At 41.5% G+C, this 18,282-nt stretch overlaps 1 protein-coding gene across 9 annotated transcripts in view; it reads right to left on the bottom strand.

The window, feature by feature from the left end:
- prx (periaxin) overlaps window positions 1-18,277 on the bottom strand; it is a 49,156-nt gene extending 30,879 nt beyond the window's left edge. For 7 of the 9 annotated variants that reach the window (XM_037776029.1, XM_037776030.1, XM_037776031.1 and 4 more), the window contains exon 1: window positions 18,051-18,270. In XM_037776029.1, the coding sequence (XP_037631957.1) occupies window positions 18,051-18,108 (58 nt within the window). In that variant the 5' untranslated portion in view covers window positions 18,109-18,270. Of the gene's footprint in view, window positions 1-8,603; window positions 8,860-18,050 lie in introns of those variants that run through there. The other 2 variants (XM_037776038.1, XM_037776034.1) reach the window with 2 other exon arrangements.
- Window positions 18,278-18,282: the final 5 nt, after the last annotated feature.

Here is an 18,282-nt window from a genome sequence, read left to right as displayed (position 1 = left end):
GTCTTTACAGACGAGTTGAATTAATTCACATTTTCTTTGACTCTTTGACAACTGGTCCTATAACTTTATTTGAAAGAGCATATGCATATATTCCAGTCCCCGTAAATTAATTCCTACTCTTGACCACGCCCGTTCTTATTCCCAGGGCGTCAAATACCGAGGCTTTGTCACGGCCGTTGGCGTGTGATACCGCCGCACACGGCAACCTTTAGCTCCAGTATGAGACACACCGTGTTCCATTAACTACAATGTAAACCCAGTAAACCCTCAGAGAAAGTGTGCTAGGAGTGACTGTGGTGACGTAGCTTTAAAGGGCAAAAAGACACACGCAGGGCGGGCAGGCGGGTTGGTGGACGAGTCCAACAAACAAAGCTTTCATCCAGGAGACCGCTGTTTGTGTCCGGTGCATTAAGTTTCACTTTCACGCTATACTGTAAGCTGTTTGTTCACAATGTGAAGTCACATTTTCACTGCACAAACATAGTCGTTTTAAGCCCAACCGGGTAGTATTTTCCTAAACCTAACTAAGTGGTTTTGTTGCCTAAACCTAAAGTGACGCCAAGGGGTGTGACAAAGCGACGAGTTGGTATGAGAACGTGTTGGTTGACCACGCCCTCACATGCCCGGCTCAACTAAATCAAAGAAGGCTCGTCTTTGACCAAATTATGTAAAACCATCAAAAAAGGCTTGTGGAAAGCACTTTTCATCTCAAAGGAAAAATAAATGAAGAACTAAAAAGTAAACAAGTGACGAAAGCCACAAACAAATGCTGCACGCTCCTAGCCAAACTAATTAAATGTCACATTATTTCCCAGAGATTCTATTCATGAATTCAAATGAATAATCGTGTAGTAAAGACGCAGAGCACCCTGCTAATATGATCCAAGGCAGCTACTACATGGAGTCTGAGTTCTTGCTGGCTGACTGCTCTCACGATGGGCTCTGAATGTGAAGATCAGAGACAGAAAGCTGAAGAGCTCGTTGGTGCTGTCAGCCACTCTGCAGTTTATCTAACTGGAGCTGGATTAAGTTGTCGTGAGTAGATTTAATAATGCAGGCGGGCTTGTTGGTGAGGTCATAGAGTGGAAAAGAGCTTAAAGGAATACTTTCACCCCCCAAAATGACCTTCAACAACTGCTCACCCCGAGGCACCTTGAATTCTTGGAGAAAACTGTTTTTCTCTCATACCTCCACGGTGAACTGAGAATTCAAGAATATAGTAAATGGGTAAATGGGGGCGGCATTTAGCAACAGCAAACTGAGACTGAGACAGTTTATGCAGACGTTTTTTAGATAGTAAGGTTTTAGTGAAGATGCATGTGTTTAGGAAGTAGTGAGCATATGACGGGATAAATGAGACTTGGATTATGCTGCACGAGTTGTGTGAGAACACAAGGCTTTCATCCACACTGTAAAAAAATGTTTTTTACGTTTTTTTTCAAGAAATTTTAAATTTTTTGTTCAAAATGACAGAAAATAAATGTAAAAATTACATGTTTCATTTGTGATTTATATGTAAATGGTCTTAGATTTAACGTATTTTTTGTAATCACAATCGTAATTATCTGTATTTAAGCTTTTCTTGATCATTTTTAAAGATAATTATTCTGTTTTTTAGATGTTTATGACTCTATTTTAGAAGAAAAGGATTTCATGGAATTCTAAAAATATTTCTTGTAAAAATACAGATTTTTTTTGCAAAACTTCTGAGAGTTGATGTAAATTTGGGCTTTTGCAATGTAAAATTACATGTTTCATTTGTGATTTATATGTAAATGGTCTTAGATTTACGGTGTATGACTATTCTCACAATAAATATATGTTAAAAGTAAAATATTTCTTGTAAAACTACAGTAATAAAGGCTAATTATATAAAGATAATTACTGTTTTTTTTTTACAGTTTATTTATGTTAATTAACGGACATTATTTTTCTGTTTTTTAACAAACATTTTCTGGCGCCCCTGCTGCCGGAAAATTTCCGTTATTTTACACTTTATTTTTTTTACAGTGCAGGAGACCGCTGTTTGTGTTCCACGTTCACAACGTTAGGTGTCATTTTCACTATACAAACGTAGTAGTTTTAAACTCAACCGTGTAGTACTTTCCTAAAGCTAACTATAGTGGTTTTGTTGCCTCAACCTAAAGTGACGCCAAGGTGCGAGGATTATGTTTCAAATTTTATTCTGTCCAATGCCAAAGGTTATCTCTTTCTCGAATATCTGCGGATTTGTCCAGTATGGACATAATTCCTGGGGACACCAAAGCTTTGTGTGTGCAAGGTCACACACAAAGCCATCTGTCCTGTTTTTATAGCAACAGAAAGCTACTTCCTCATCATTCACACAACTGCAAGAAGTCACCTGTCAGGAAATCAGAACCGTAGTTCAATCTGTGAGTCTAAACAAATGTTGTTTTTCTGGTGAGGACAGTCAAAAGTGTGGTTGATAGATGTGACCCCTCAGACATCTGTCAGGGAATGTGATAGATTTTGTTGTCCTGCTCTGACTTCCAGCAGCAGCAGCCTTATGAAACTGACCCCGCTGCTCTAATTCTATTAGAGATGGACAACTTAATGATGTTATAGTTGGCTCAGTAAGAGCAGGACTCCAGCATCAGGTGTCCTCCCAAAGAAAACAACCAACACACTGCAGCAGTGATGCAGCACATGACAGACAGCTGAGGATGTGAGTTTGGGATTTGTTTGTGGACTGAGGTATTATCAGGAGAGGCCAGATATCGACAAAAATAGGTTTTCTCCTCATGTACTTACATAACACACACAGAGGAAATACCAAAACACTTTTTCACAATTGGTGGCAGCCCGAGTACATAACACAAACCTTAGGACAATCACAAGACCAGAGGAGGGAAACTGATTCTAGATAGATAAATGGATCTATTTCAATCTGTCTATTGTTTTAAGACTGACTGCAAATACTTCGACAAATAAAATTTAGAAATTAGAATCACAAGTTTATTGTGAGAGCGGGAACACTGAAGATTTTGCAGAGGAGGACCAAACATGCATCAATAAAACGACAGTATATTGCTGTTTTTTCTTTAATTTATTGTAAATCTGTTGTTTCACACTTTCCCAGAATCATATACCAGTTCAATTATCTACTTATGGAGGTGGCCAGAGCACAACATACAGTATGTACGTGCATTCACATGCATGGAGCCACAACTAAAAATCAATATGGAAAGATCAACTGGAAATGTAAGACAATATTTATTGTCTGTCTGAAAAATGTAATGAACTTTAAAGATCAGCATCCAACAATCGATCGGTTTAAGGAACATAGGCACAAAGACGATCGGACAGATGTGATGATGTAAGAATTTGTGAATGATAGGAAGTCATGGGACAGTGAGGGGACGGCAGAAATGTGACAAAACAGAGCCTGAAAAGTGAAATGACGTAGATTGCTGTAATTTGTAGTTGTAAAAACATGAGTGAATGATATGTTCTCTTTAAAGTGGGAGACTTCCTCTCTTTCATAGATTTTCTTTCATTTTTCACAGAGACAAATGAAACACCGTCACAATGTGTCCGACTTCAATAAATACCAAACACATAATGGCTGTGTACAGCAAGCATGGAAATCAAGGGACAGTATTAAAGATAGATCACAGTTAAAGGGTCAGATCACCTAAATAACAAAGCTCATTTTCCCATTTAACCACTATCAGAAGCCTTTCAGATAGTTGTGGCATTATTCACAGAAGTTCGGGGGTTTCTGCAAAACACCAACACGCAGTGAAGGTGAAAAGAATTTCACCTCCTTCACCAGTATTTATGAGGCATGTTTTATTAGTAACTGCAGCATTGAACTGTTTACAGCTACGGTCTGTGTATAATTCAAACTAACAGGGACATGTTTCTGGAAAGACACTCAGCTGCTTTAACTTTACAGATACAGTAAAGGTCAGTTTACTTGTCATGAGGAGTGAAACGTCCTGCACGTCCCCAGTGTTACACGCTAGAAGTGAAGTTTGAAAGACGTGGACATTTGCCAGACAATGAAAAGATGCTATTGGTTGCATTATGGGAAATGTAGGATTTAGTGTTTTTGGAGTTTGACCCAACTAGAGGCTACAGAGGCAGCTGCTTCAATTTTGCCCATTCTGCTTTAAATCTGTCTCTTGTGTGTCCGACAACTTTATGGAAGTGCGGTACTAAATCACTGGAGTGATTTAAATGGGATTTTTCTACGCCGAGGGCATCACAAACTAAACGTCCAGGCTTTCACAGCAGACTAAGGTCACTGTGATTAGACATTTACATTTATTCATTTGGCAGAGGCTTTTTGTCCAAAACAACATATAAATGAGGTACAATCCAAGTCACAGTAGATCAAGGGGAAGCATTTGTGGCCCGCTGAGTTCAACCTGACACGAGTGTCACAAGGCTGCTGGTGCACGAAGTTACACATACTGTAAGTGCAAAGCAAATGAACAAAGAAAGAGCATAATAGGTAATTAAGTCCTCTTGGAGGATGGCTATAGTCCAATCAGATCTCTCAGATCCTCAAGCATGTGTCTCCTGAATGCACAAACTATATCAGGTGAAGGTGCATTTGTTCACTCTGGTTCCTGTTCTCTGGAACAAACTGCCTGATGACCTGAGATCTGTTGCAACTGTATCCTCATTTTAAGAGCAGTCTTAAAAGATTGCTTTTCTCTCAGGCTTTTGGTAGTTAGTGTGTTTTCTGTCTCATAGGCGAGGGACTCTGCTGACCGAGTTGAGTTAGGTAAGTCGCTCTACTGCTGAGGAACCACACAGGAGATTAATTCTGATTTCGATAGGGAAAGTCGTTGTTCATTCATAAGAGCCAACAACAACAACATGATATAGTGTTTCTGATCTAGTTGCTGTTAGCAAAGCAATCACAGATCAATAATCAGTGATGAAGAGAATATGTCCATCACTTCTGGTCAGTGCTGCTGCTGATGTGATGCTGCATTTGAATCCAAAGAAACTGATTTTAAGTTTACAGATGAGTGAATATTGGGAAAAAAGTTGCTCGCTATGTACCTGTTACTGAATATTTACTATTAAAGCAATGATTACCTGTGTCTGAAATGGAGTAAAAGTGTAAAAGCAAAAAGGGTTAGATGCTACAACACCTCTTATACAGTCTTAAATGTAAAACGGCATTCAGGAGGTGAATGTATTATAATAATCGGACGGACAAAATGTGCTGCATCACTTCAGCCGGAGAGTTGGAGAGAAAGCCTGTGGAGTTCGGTGGAAACAACAGAGCACCTCCACGGCTTGGACTCACACTGGGGCCGTCAGAGCTGAACATTTAGGACGCGTTGCTGCTGTGAGCCACTTTAGATAAAAGCATAATGTTCAAGATTAGTGAGATAGATCCCAGCATGTTTCCAAGCCATTTGAGACATCAGATGGACAAAACAAGACACACCCGCTGGCGTCTCTGGACAGGAAATGCCTCCATGTAAACAGGAAACAGAGATATTCTTGACAGATACTCTCGGTGAGAGACATCATGAGGTCTTTTAATAAGGAGAAGAATTTGTCACAGATTATGAACTGTATTTCTCTGTTTCAGAATATTTAAATCGTAACTCAAATATGAACCGACATGTGCTCTCGAGTCATTTGTTTACATGAGTCTTCCTTCCTGAAAAATCCTCTCGTCTCTCTGTGTACGCTGAGGGAAGTTCACCCTCGAACGCACGTCAGGCGGTGTTTCCTCATGAGGTCTCCCTCCTGAGCTGCCCAATCAACTCTTGACCCTACTTCCTGGTCTAAAATTAACCCCACCCACAACCGCAACCACCACCACCCAAAGTCTGTCGCCAGGAAACTGCTATCATCATCCATCATTTCATTCTGGACGTCATTTACTCTCAGCACAAATCAAACCTGCTGCTTTTGTCTTTTCTACACATCTTCCTGCAACACGTCACCTCAAAATAACACATTAGGGTTTTTTAGAGCGTCCACGACAACAAGATGCCACAAGAGTTTGACACCTAAGACTTTATTTGTAGCATCAGACTCAGGCCTGTGATCCCTGTGACGGTCTGTACTGACAGAATTAGAGGAGCGTTCAGTTACTGGCCTCCATTTAAACAAGCTGGAGTAAAGAGGGTTTGTTTGGCAGCGACCATTACTATGATGGAGAGACATCAACAACTTTAATGGACGGAAATAGCATCCACTAATATGCTGAGAGAGTACGACTACAGAAAATTCTCTAAAAGTTTCTAAAATCTCCAGCCAAGCTTCTGTACATACAATAAATTTCCATAAAAGGTTTGTTCAGGGAACTGGAATTATTATAGTTAATGTATCAAAAGATCTTGAGCCAGAATCACAGTACTATAGGGTGAGAATCTTCTATTTTATAATTAATTGCAAGACATGATTAGTGTGACAGCAACAGCATCAGCGTTGCCAGATCAGATTAAGTTTCCAGCCCAATCACAGTTTAAAACCTGCCTTATTCAATAACAAAAGACCCCAAATCTAGCTAGAAACCCATGTAAACCCATAAAACCATTACATGCACGATAGAAAACACATTCCAAGCATACAAAGCTTCATATCTGCATTAAGTAACCAAAGATAAAATGTTAGATAAGTAGGCTATTGCAACCCATAAAGAGTGCAGTCAAACATCCAAATACACAAATTCCCAAATCAATGTCAATGAAGATGATGTCAAAGTAAGTAGGTCCTCCCTTTACCGCTAACAACCATTGAATAAAACTCATGTCAATCAAATATTCTCAAATTAAAGAGTCATATGTGTGAGTGGACACAACGAAGTGTATATGTGTTTTTGACCATGTAAATTTGACATCTGCATTTAACCCCTCCTAAGCATATAGGAGCGGTGGACTGCTGTGAAGCTCTGGGTTTTAGTGTCTCGCTCAATGACACTTTGACATGCAGATAGTAAGAAACCGGGGATCAAATCGCCAACCTTACGGTTAAAGGACGACCTGCTCAACCCACTGAGCTACAGCTGCCACACATTTTTTAAATTCTGCGCTAAATCTTGACAAAAGCAGCCCAAATTTCATCTACCAGCCCAATGCAATTTTTACCAGCCCAACTTTATCAAAAGTAGCCCAATCTGGCAACACTGAACAGAATAGATGAACACACTCACTGTTGTTATATATCAGCTGTAATTGTTGAGTTAGGCAGAGACACCCTCTGGACAAATCTGATGAATCTGACGGACCTCAGAGTTGCCTTAGAATAGCTTCACAGTATTTATCCCATTTTGTTGCATTGCAAGTCAATTGTTCATGGACCGCTGTTGCATGTTGACTGTCTGTGCTAATGCTGTCATGTTTGCTGGAATTTCAGTACCACTTAGTTGACATTGCAAAAGACTTAACTGAATTTAGGCTCAGTACTGTCCGTCTGTGTTTTCTCTTTCATCCAGTTAGACTCTAAACAATCGGTTGAAAGCAATAAATCATCAGCAGCATCAGTCCAACCCTGTCCTCCTCAACTAGTGGAGCTAAAGGGGAATAGATTTAGATAACGAAGGCAAGAAAAACACCTAACCAGCAACGCCCTTGTGAAAAAGATAAATTAGTTCAAATCAGAATATTTGATATAATGTAAGCACCAATATCCGTGGCCCAAAAACTACCCAATGCATTATGTGACCCGGTTCCACCCATGTGTTGATGGTCCTCCATCACAGTGAGAGTGGGTGTGTTTTGGCTACTGCAGACTCTGTACCCACTTTGGGCCAACATACATACCAGGCTGGTGGAGCTGTAGTTGGGGGGGCAAACAGATCCTGTGACCATCACACTGCAGCTGTCGCCAGTGTGTAACATTCAGACAGGGGTTATTTGAAATGACCGCCACCAGCAGCTCTGTCAGCTCTGCATGAGGCCATTTCAACATATTTTGGATTGGGACACTTTTATTATAAAGTAGAGTTTAGTTGCTTTTCTCTGAATGTTGTTCAGTGTTGGAGGCCCCACCCATCTGGCACACCTAAAGGTTTATATAAATGCTACGAATACATTTTGAAATGTTATTTGACCCAGGTCACGTTACAAAACACTCTTATAAACTTGGAGTCATAGTGACATACCGCACTGCAAATAGTTACCATAAACCTCAGTGAATACTCAAGTGTTTGTAACCAGCAACTGGCATGTTGGAATAAACACAAGCGGCAGCTGTCTTACTAAAACCGTCTTTGCATTTAAACAGCGCGCTATTGTTATTCTCTCCCAAGTCAGCAATGTGGAGTCTGCAGGCTGCTACATAAACTATTTCTGCACAGCTCTCAGCTGCTCCTGAGCTGCCAAATGTTCAAGCAATATTTCAAGAAAATAAAATAAAAAGTTCTCAGGCTGATTTAAAACTAAATTATACAGACACAGAGTACAGACCCAGAGCAACAAAAGGCATGGCTGCTGAAGATTTAAGATTAATTCTGCTGCTACTCCAGAAAGTGAGCTATCAGTCCCCTCCAACCACGACTTATAACACCTGCTTTCCTCTCTGCACAAAGCAACAGAGAGCCCTCGTTGGATATCAGCAGACTGCACTGTGAGACTTTATTAAACCACATCCATCCAGCCTACCTTCACTCTCAGCCTCAGCGTGCCTCCTCCAGCGGTTCAAAGGTGACAGACCTTCACCTGCACAGCTTAAATCTCAGCCTGTCTCTCTTTCCTTATCTTCCTATGACTCCCTCTCTCTAGCATTCACTTCCTGTCTGTCCTCAGTTGCTCTCCTTCTTGTTCTTGTTGGTATTCTTAATCGTTTCCCCCTCTATCTATCTAAAGCCTTTGCCCCTTGTCACCAGCCAGCCTGTTGCTCCCCTCACTGAAACCTCAGGCCTGGCCCGGGCCCATGGCATCTCTAGGAGGGACGCATCCAGCTGCCTGATTGGCCAGAGGGCAGAGAGATGCCCCCATATTAGGGCAGCAAGAGGCGGGGCAGCACGACTAGGATACAGGAGGGAGGAGAAGAGGATAACAAAGTTTGTGACATAGAAGACTGTCTGTCTCAGTGGTGAGACTACTGCTTGTTTCTCTCTCTGTCTTTCAGATGCTTGCAGCATGTCGCAACACAAACAGCAAACTTGTCATGGTTTTATAAAATCCACCATTATCTCTGTCAAAAGGAGACGTTTTCAGGCACAAACATAAAGCTGTGCTCGTAGGTGACTTGAATTAAATCAAAACTGAATAATGCAAACTAATTACAGGGGACATCATGAAAAAAAAAAATGTTTCAGTGCTTGTGCACATATATTTGGGTATCTGGAGTGCCTACCAAACCACAAACTAAGAAATAAGACAACCCAGTCAGTTTTTGTGGGCTGCCTCGATCAGAAAACGTGATTCAACCATATAAGAAGTGGACATAGTCACCGTGACGTCACCCATTGGTTTGTGGACTGCCGTTTTGAAGCCTCTAGCTGCTATCTTGGTTTTTTTGCAACTACGGTTAAGTTCCAAATCAAATACTTTTTCTTTTTACTTTTAGTACGTACTGCAGCTGCCCTTACAAAGTACACACTGTAGCATGCAGTATGCATACAATTAGGACATCCTTACTTCTTCATAACATTGCGCCTTGAACTTTGACCCTCTTGCTCATATATCCACCGCGCAGGTGATTGTGGGTCAGAATAGCCTGAAAAGCATGTTGGCATGTCTTTTTCTGACATACTAAATAGTGGTACTATGGGTATTGAAATGCACAGCAGAAGTGACAGGTGAGGGTGGAGCTAAGTACAACCGAACACTGAATTTTTAGACGATCAAAAAGGTATTAATTAACTTTCATGAGCTGAAAACACACTGTGAAAGGGTTAAAGTTGTAAGACGAAAACACGGACAACGCCGTGGTAACGACCTGTCAATCACGAGGTAGCCACGCCCTAAAGCATCCCCTGCTTTATGGGCTATTTGACTCTAAATGGGACCATCATTTACTAAATGAACATCATGCTGTATTGAAGAAGACTTGAAACTAGTGATTGAGACCATAAACTCATGTTTACAATGTTTACTGAGGTAATAAATCAAGTGAGAAGTAGGCTCATTTTCTCATAGACTTCTATACAATCAGACTTCTTTTAGCAACCAGAGGAGTCGCCCCCTGCTGGCTGTTAGAGAGAATGCAGGTTTAAGGCACTTCAGCATTGGCTTCACTTCTCCTGATTTGGCTCCCGTTCCTATGTTACATGCAAGATTAGTCTACCGGGTCTTAAAGAGACTGGCACTAAAACAGAGCGTTTCAGACTGAGGGTGAATACAGGCATATTCAGACAGACAGTATGAGAAAAATAATATGTTTTTTGAACATTAAAGCATGTAAACATGTTCTAGTAGAAACCCCAAATACAAGTATGAACCTAAAGATGAGCATTATAAGTCTCCTTTAAATGATGAGGCCAAGTATTTTTTCTTCTTCAGCACAATCCTCACGAAAATATCTACAGGGACTCGTTTCTCTGTTTCCAGGAGTAATTTAAAGTGATATATGAACGTTGCACAAATAGATCCGACTACATCAGCAATATTTACTTAATGATATATAATTTTTAAAACATAGACTACAGGCTATAAAATAAAAGCTCATAGGTCAGCCTTTCTACTTTGGATAATGCTCCTCCTCATCGACTATCCAACTGTATACTGCTGACTTTGCATGTACTGTATGAGTGCCAGAGTGATTGATCTGCCATTAAGTTCTGATCACTTAATATGCAAAATGACCAATGGGACAGCTTCCAAAAATGCGATGCACCCTGATGAAGGATCTTTGGATGAATGAAACACTTGCTGGTGGGCTACATGTTGTGTTACATTAGACATGTGGGTGAGAACGTGTCGGTGTTTTCTTTCCACTGAGTTCTCTGTTGGTGTTTAGATCTCAATGTCCCAGCTGAGCGATCTAACTTCAAACCCGGAAGCCAAAATAAACCACAAGACAGTCTCTAATAAAATCCCAACGGTCTTTAGATGCTTGGATGAACTTTCCAACAAGTGATGTTGTTGGGAAGTTATTTTTATCTTGAATGGTTTAAAATAGGAACAGCAGGCCTTGGATCTCATTTTAGAGAAAGCGTGACGTTTTCTTTCAGGGGAGCGACGGCTGTTTGTGTGTCTGTATTTGTCTGCTTGTCTCTGTGTGTGTCTGTGTGTGTCTGCATTTCAACGTGCCAGCGTGTATCTGTCTGTATATCTGTGCATGTCTAGGTTTGTTTCCCTCCCTGTATTTACAGATGATTTGTAGTAAACCAGCTGGCTGCAAAGCCGAGGTAAATATGAGAAGGTTCAGACGTGCCGGACAGCGAGCCAAAGTCCTCCCTGAGCAGAGACATGAAAAAGCCTCCCACATAGGAGCAGGACACCCAGACTGGGAGAGACACAAATCGACTACAAATGACGTGGCCACGTGTTGTGATTTGTGTTTTGTGTGTCTTTATAGTGGTTTTGTGTCTCTCTTTTGTAGTCACTTTGCATCTCTTTAGTTGTTTTGTGTCTCTTTGTGGACATTTTGCTTTTTTTTGTAGCCATTTTGTGTGTCTTCATAGTTGTTTTGTGTCTCTTTGTGGATGTTTTGCCTCTTTTTGTAGTCATTTTGTGTCTCTTTATAGTCGTATTGTGTCTCTTTGCGGACATATTGCCTTGTTTTGTAGTCATTTTGCATATCTTTATTGTCATTTTGTGTCTCTGCGTCTCTTTAAGGTTGTTTTGTGTCTCTCTCTAGATGTTTTGCCTTTTTTTGTTGTAATTTTTTGTCTCTTTATAGTCGTATCGTGTGTCTTTGCGGACATTTTGCCTTGTTTTATAGTCATTTTGCATCACTTTATAGTCATTTTGCATCTCTATAGTTGTTTTGTGTCTCTTTGTATCTCTTTATAGTCATTTTGCATCTTTATAGTCATTTTGTGTCTCGTTGTGTTTCTTTATAGTTATTTTGTGTCTCGTTGTGGACGTATTGTCTCTTTTAGTAGTCATTTTGCATGTCTTTGTGGTCATTCTGAGTCTTTCAGTGACGTTTTGCAGGTGAAGCTCAGGGGTTATAGTTATATGATCCCAGTAGGTAAATTGCATGGTTCATTCTGGACAATATGGGGTCTTAATCCACAGGTGTTAAACGTATATATGCTGTATCTATAGGCTCACATTCAGCACCTGCCACCCAGAGAAAAAATCCAAGGTGGCACTAATGCGTACAAAGCAAGACTGACACAATTTCACGCTCACTGAGGTGAAATGAAGTGGAGAGGCGTTCACTCCAGTGGAAGTAATTCAGCAGGATAAAAGGAGTTTAACTGACACTGTAAAGTAAATCCCAAACACAACTGTATCAAGCAAAGCTGCATGCAGAGTCGACCCCTTGTTAACAACAGGGAAAAATGTCTATTACATTTTTATGAAGACTATTACCTAAAGTTAAGCTCTCTAAAGAAGATGTTAGTGGTGCTGGCAGCCAACCCTCTGAACAAAATTATTTATATTCAGCATGATACAATAAAACTAATTCTGATATCAAGTGTGAGGAAGTGCTAAAAGGAGAGACAAATTAGTGGACTAAAAAAATCAATAAAAATGTTAAAGTCTCTGCACACTCATGCTGCTTCCACTGACTTACATCTTTTCTAAAGGTGCAATCACACTGGATTTCGCTCCTCGTTTTATTTCTGTTGTTCAGACAAAATAAGCAATCTGATGTCAACGATATAAACCACTAATGTGAGCTTTTCAAGTCTACAGCTCAAGTTCATGCATGTATGAACAGTGCAGCCCCTGCACTCCCATGCTGCTGGTCAACTTCCAACTCTGTCATTCTTATGTCTTATTCGTTCATCAAGTTCGGTGTACTTACATAATTCATCATAGCTCCACCAAACTACACAATTCAGTCGCCAGAAAAGAGGTTGCCATTGTACGTTTCAGCAAACCACGAGATACGTTAAATGTCAATGTTTTCTGAACCAAAAATATGTTTCATATCAGCCTCGTATCACGCTAACAGGAACGCACAATGACACATGGTTAACGTTGTTAAACGATTGGTTAGGTTTAGGCAACAAAACTACTTGGTAAAGGTTAGAAAAAACATCATGGTTTGTGTTTAAATAACAACGTGAAAAAAGTAACAACGTAGCGAGTGTAAGTAAATAACAACGAACTTTCTTACGTAACGTTATGTTACGTGACAAGCGTAAAGTCTCCTAGGTAAATGTCCTGTGTTTGTTTGACCCATCCACCAAGCCTCTTTCTTGCTTGTTATACTCGTTATTTTACCAGGTAACTTTCAATAGCGGTGCTCATACTACATCACTTGCTCTGTCCGTCATTCCTTGTACTGCACTAGTTGCTCTGACCGAATCCAAAAACGTTGACATTCAACATATCCCTGGTGCAGAAACGTACAATGCCAACATTTGTTCCTGGCGACTGGGCTGAAGTACAACCTGATCAGAGGTCTGATTTGCCAAAATACGTAGAAACACCTGCAAAGGTATACAGATCCTTTAAGCCTCTATCCAGACCCCGGGGCTTTATAAACCACATTCAACTGCAGATCAACGCCCCCGTTATCAAACCCATAACCCCCCCCATGGACCCAGTACAGCACTATCCAGCCCACAGCCCTACAGTAGAGCGATGGATGTGTCTCTTGCCAGCGAGCCGTGCAGAGGTGGGGCGGTAGGGGGGGAGATGCTGTCAGCGCAGATCAGGCAGCCAGCACTGTGTCAGCTAACATGGTCATTGTTGCACTCCAGCTCCCACACAAAGCCAGGATTTAGATATGGGGAGGCCTGGGACCCTGAAACAAGGGCTGGGCCGGACAGGGAAGGGAGGGAGAGAGAGAGAGGAGCAGGTATCTGTATGCATATCACTGTTGTGGCAGCTCATTTCTCTCGGTGAAGGATTACATACTCTTTTATGAAAACCAAAAGGTATCATCATCATCAAGTTAAAACCAAGGCTTCTCTTCAAAGATAGCAGTGACAGAAACAGAAGCAGTGACATGCTCATACTGTATGATATCGTACGGTAGCTTGGCAGAGACACGGGGGTCTGCGAAGGAGGTGTTGTTTGTGAGGAGACAAACAGGGGAGAGCTAACGGAGGACTGAGGAGGAGTAGAGGGGTGAGGGTGAGGGACGGGTGGGGCGTGTTGACGGGTGAGCGAGGATGGACGGCTCGGTTGGCATGGGGCACGCGGTCCCGCCGGACCGCAGCTATGACCCCGTCAGCGCTTAATGGGCCAAGAAACTGGAGCAGCGTGTTACAGTGAAAAACATGCTTGGTCTGAACACTATCTGCCTGTAAGCAGCCATCATATCAGCAGGATGATTAGGTTGATATCATTTATGCTCCATTAGAACTAGTTTGTTCAAAATCAGAAGAGTTTATAGTTGAACTATACGCTCTGGAAGGCAAAGTGAAAAGCCGGGAGATGAGATCTTGTTTAAATATGGGGATAAAGGTACACATTGTCAGACACTCTCTAGTGTAGATTTACACTTGTATTGTGAAAATAATTAATAAAGAAAGCTCAAAAGAAGCTGAGTAAGTGGGATGTGATCCTTTGTTTTGGAAGGGTACAGAACGGGTCGGACAAAGCCCCCCAGAAAGATGTGAGGAAGGGTTTTTCCAAACACACACACACACACACACACACACACACACGCAAACACAAACACACACACACACACACACACACACACACACACACACACACATAAACACACACACACACACACAGAGAGGAAGGAGATGGACAATCACTCAAACTCTTCAGCTCGAACAGACAAACTAGTGACACAATGCTCGCTTCCTCCCTCGGCTTCGCCTTGACCCGCAACTGAACGACCTTTCCGTGAGCTGACATGACCTCTGGGTATTAATAGAGATGAATGTGAGGAATTCATTTTTCCAAAATGCTGCAGCACATATGCATATCCTTTTCGGAGGTGGTTTATTGTACGATTTTTTTTTTTACAAAATACAAATGTGGTGAGGCTGTTTTATCTGCACTACTTGAGATCATGTTGATTTGTCTTCTTTCAAACGTCAAGTGTCAGCGATGGTTTCTGGAAGCAAATGTTCTATTTGAGAAGAAGTGAATTAAGAACAAAGTATGAAAATGTTCCCATTAAACAGCAGTTATTGCTGTCCAAAGAAAATGGGTTCATTAACTATGATTAAATGTGCTGCTAAGAGTCTTCATCTCCTCACTAAAAAAAGGGTTCAGGGATGTTATATGGATATTATCATTGAATCAAATGACGGTGTTATGTGAATAGTATCCTGATTAACAACAAACTTCAGCTTTTAGCCTCTTTTAGTTTAGTATTATGGTTTCCTAACTGAATCATTAAACCCTCCTTGTGTGTGTGAGGAACCATTTTCACAAAACAACCTCTGACAAACTGAGTGCAGCGTACTGTAGGTGCACAGTGTCAAACGGCAGACAAAGTTAGCAACTAACTCATGAACAAAATCCAAAAGCATAAACACAGATGTTTTTCTCAGAAGACACTAAATGAATCGCTGCTTTGCGCATGTGGATCTCAGATAGGGGGGACCGGAAGTCCTGAAAAATACGGGACAGTCCCAAATTACTAGCAGTTGTCCCGAATTGTCTCGAAAATCAGAATAACCCAGAGTTATATCCTTATAAAACATAAAATACTGATTGTTGTGAAACATTATTTTGGTGTTGTGCACCGTTATGTTAGTCTACATGAATTATGGCTGTTGTGTTTTTGTTTTAGCCGTGTAGAGGAGTGCAGCCAATTGATAAAGCGATTGAACTACGCTTAGCGGTGACGCATAGCTATGATGTTGTAGAATTAAAACATTTACAGAGAGAAATTAAACCATCCATCGCTGACATGGAGCCCGGTGTCCCGGGACCTGGTAAACAACCAACCAAAAAGCAAAAACGTTAGAAATACCCATGGATCATTGCTGCCTTACAAGATCCAAACAAAGCCTATTGCAAAGTCTGCAGGTAAGAATACTACTATATTATTAATACCACTGTTCGTTGACACTGAATGTAATGTACTGGAGGCTACGATTACTGTGGCCACGTGACCACGCCCACCCAACATGGAGGCGGAAATCAACATGGAGGCGACATGTAGTTTTGTAGCTACAACAAAGTTCTAGTGCAAGTAAAAGCAAAGAACAGATGCAATGTGAGTTGCAGTCATGAAACAGAAGAACACGAAGCAGGACACACGTTTGCAAGTGACTTTGGCTAAATAGCATAGCTGCTAATAGCCAACAAGACACCAAACCGTTCAGTTAGTTATTAGAAACCTCATCATGTTTTGATCATACATGACATCATATTATATATCATCACAAGAAGTTACAGATGGGACCAAATATGAGCCACAGAATAAGTAAATACTGTAGGACAAAAAAATAAACTGACCTAATGACCATCTGGTTCGCTTCCTACCAATCAAAAAACATTACACACAGTGCGTTCAGTGTAGCATCCCAACAAATGAACATAGGATGAGTAGATGTAGAGTCTCTTACACTTAAAGGGACTATTTGTAACTTTCAGAAATGCTTGTTAACAGCGACACCTGTGGCCGTGAAATCAACGAAAGTCAGCGTCGGGCTCGCGCTTCCTCGCTCTAAATAGACATGAACGAGCATCGCTCAACACAGTGAGGCAACACACGTCAGCTAAAACCACAATATCACTCTATATTTCAGCTGCTTTGCAGTAATGTTAGCTGACCAGACGAAGGTCTCTCCATGAATCAATGCTGATCCTAGTGTTGGCTTTTCCTGCTTCAGCTCAGGCTGAGCGCAGGCTTCAGCAGCGGGGCTCTGCAGCGTGTCTCCCTGCTCTCTCCGCCCGCAGCCGGAGTGAACAGAGGAGACACCGGCACCCAGTCGGTAACGAGACGATAAAGTTTCTCTCTGCTGAGCCCCGTCACTTCACAAGACACGGAAAACCTCTGTTGGTCTGGAGGAGCTGCATCATTTATTTCTGCACAAACGTCCACTGTACATTCACTAGATATTCTCAGAGCTAAACTAACTCTTCTGCAGTGTGGAGTGAGCGTGCGTTCATGTCTAGAGGTGGAGCGAGTACACGAGAACGCGCGCTCTGTCTGAGTGAAGGCAAGCAGGCAAGAGGAGACGAGGCTCCGGCCACACGCGAGCGCGCATGTGTACCGACCCGGTACATTTATACGCTTAAAAAGTTACAAACAGTCCCTTTAACTGTAGGTTCCTGGATCATCAAAACTTGAAATCCAGCCAAAATATTGTGAGAATTAAAGAGTAGCTCAAGGGTAAACGGTAAACAGTAGCCTATATCTTGTATCAAGAGTTGAGCACTGAGCCACATCTCTCTTCATGTCTCTGAGTCTCTACCTGCTTCCTCATCATCATCAGCTGAAGACCGTGTATGATGCTAAATGCTACTCTACATACAAACAAATCCAATCAAAAATGAGAGCATATTTAAAAAATACGTACAAATATGAGAACTGTAACTTAACACCACCAGAAACACATCACATGACGGAGCCACAAGTAGAGAAAAACAACAACAAAAGCAGCAGTTTGAGGCTGAAATAGTGAAAAGAAAAGGTGTTTTGATCATGGTGGATGGAGGGTATGGACATGTGCCTTCAATTCTGACAACCTTGGGTCTGATTCGCAATTCATGTCAGACTGTTTTACTTTTTACAGAATGGGTTACTTATTTAATTCTGAACTAACACATACATTATCAAACAGTTTGAACTGCCTAACCTTAACTAAAGTGTTGCTTGAATCTAACGCTAATCTTAACTAAAGTAGCTCCCAAAGCTCAACCATCTTTGTAGATAATCTTTCTATGTGACAATTACGAGAAAATTTAAATGTTTTTTCTATCATATAATCCAATTAATCATTATATGACAGTAATCTTCCAAGTTAAGAATCCACTGAAAATGACAGCGCTGTTGTGCTACTTCTGTGGAGGATGTGTTGCTCCATACAGTAGAGTAAGACAGTTATTTCTCCTGACCTGCATTGGAGGAAGGCGTCCAGGTGACTCTGAATATTCCACGCAGACACTCACACATGGTCCACAGCAGGAAGCCGATGGAGGAAACACACTGATGGAGCAGCCCACACACGGGCTGTGGGGCTTGGGAGAGCTGGGCGGCCGAGCTGGGGGAGGCAGGTGGGCGTCGGAGGCGATCTGGGGGATCGGTTTGACTGTTTGGGCCCACGGGAGACCGAGCTACACTCTCAGT

This window comes from Sebastes umbrosus, chromosome 7 (genome assembly GCF_015220745.1).
Source record: "Sebastes umbrosus isolate fSebUmb1 chromosome 7, fSebUmb1.pri, whole genome shotgun sequence".
In the NCBI taxonomy this organism is placed as follows: Eukaryota; Metazoa; Chordata; class Actinopteri; order Perciformes; family Sebastidae; genus Sebastes; species Sebastes umbrosus.
Note: the sequence above shows the minus strand (reverse complement) of the source record. Positions and strands in the feature narration are given on the sequence as shown.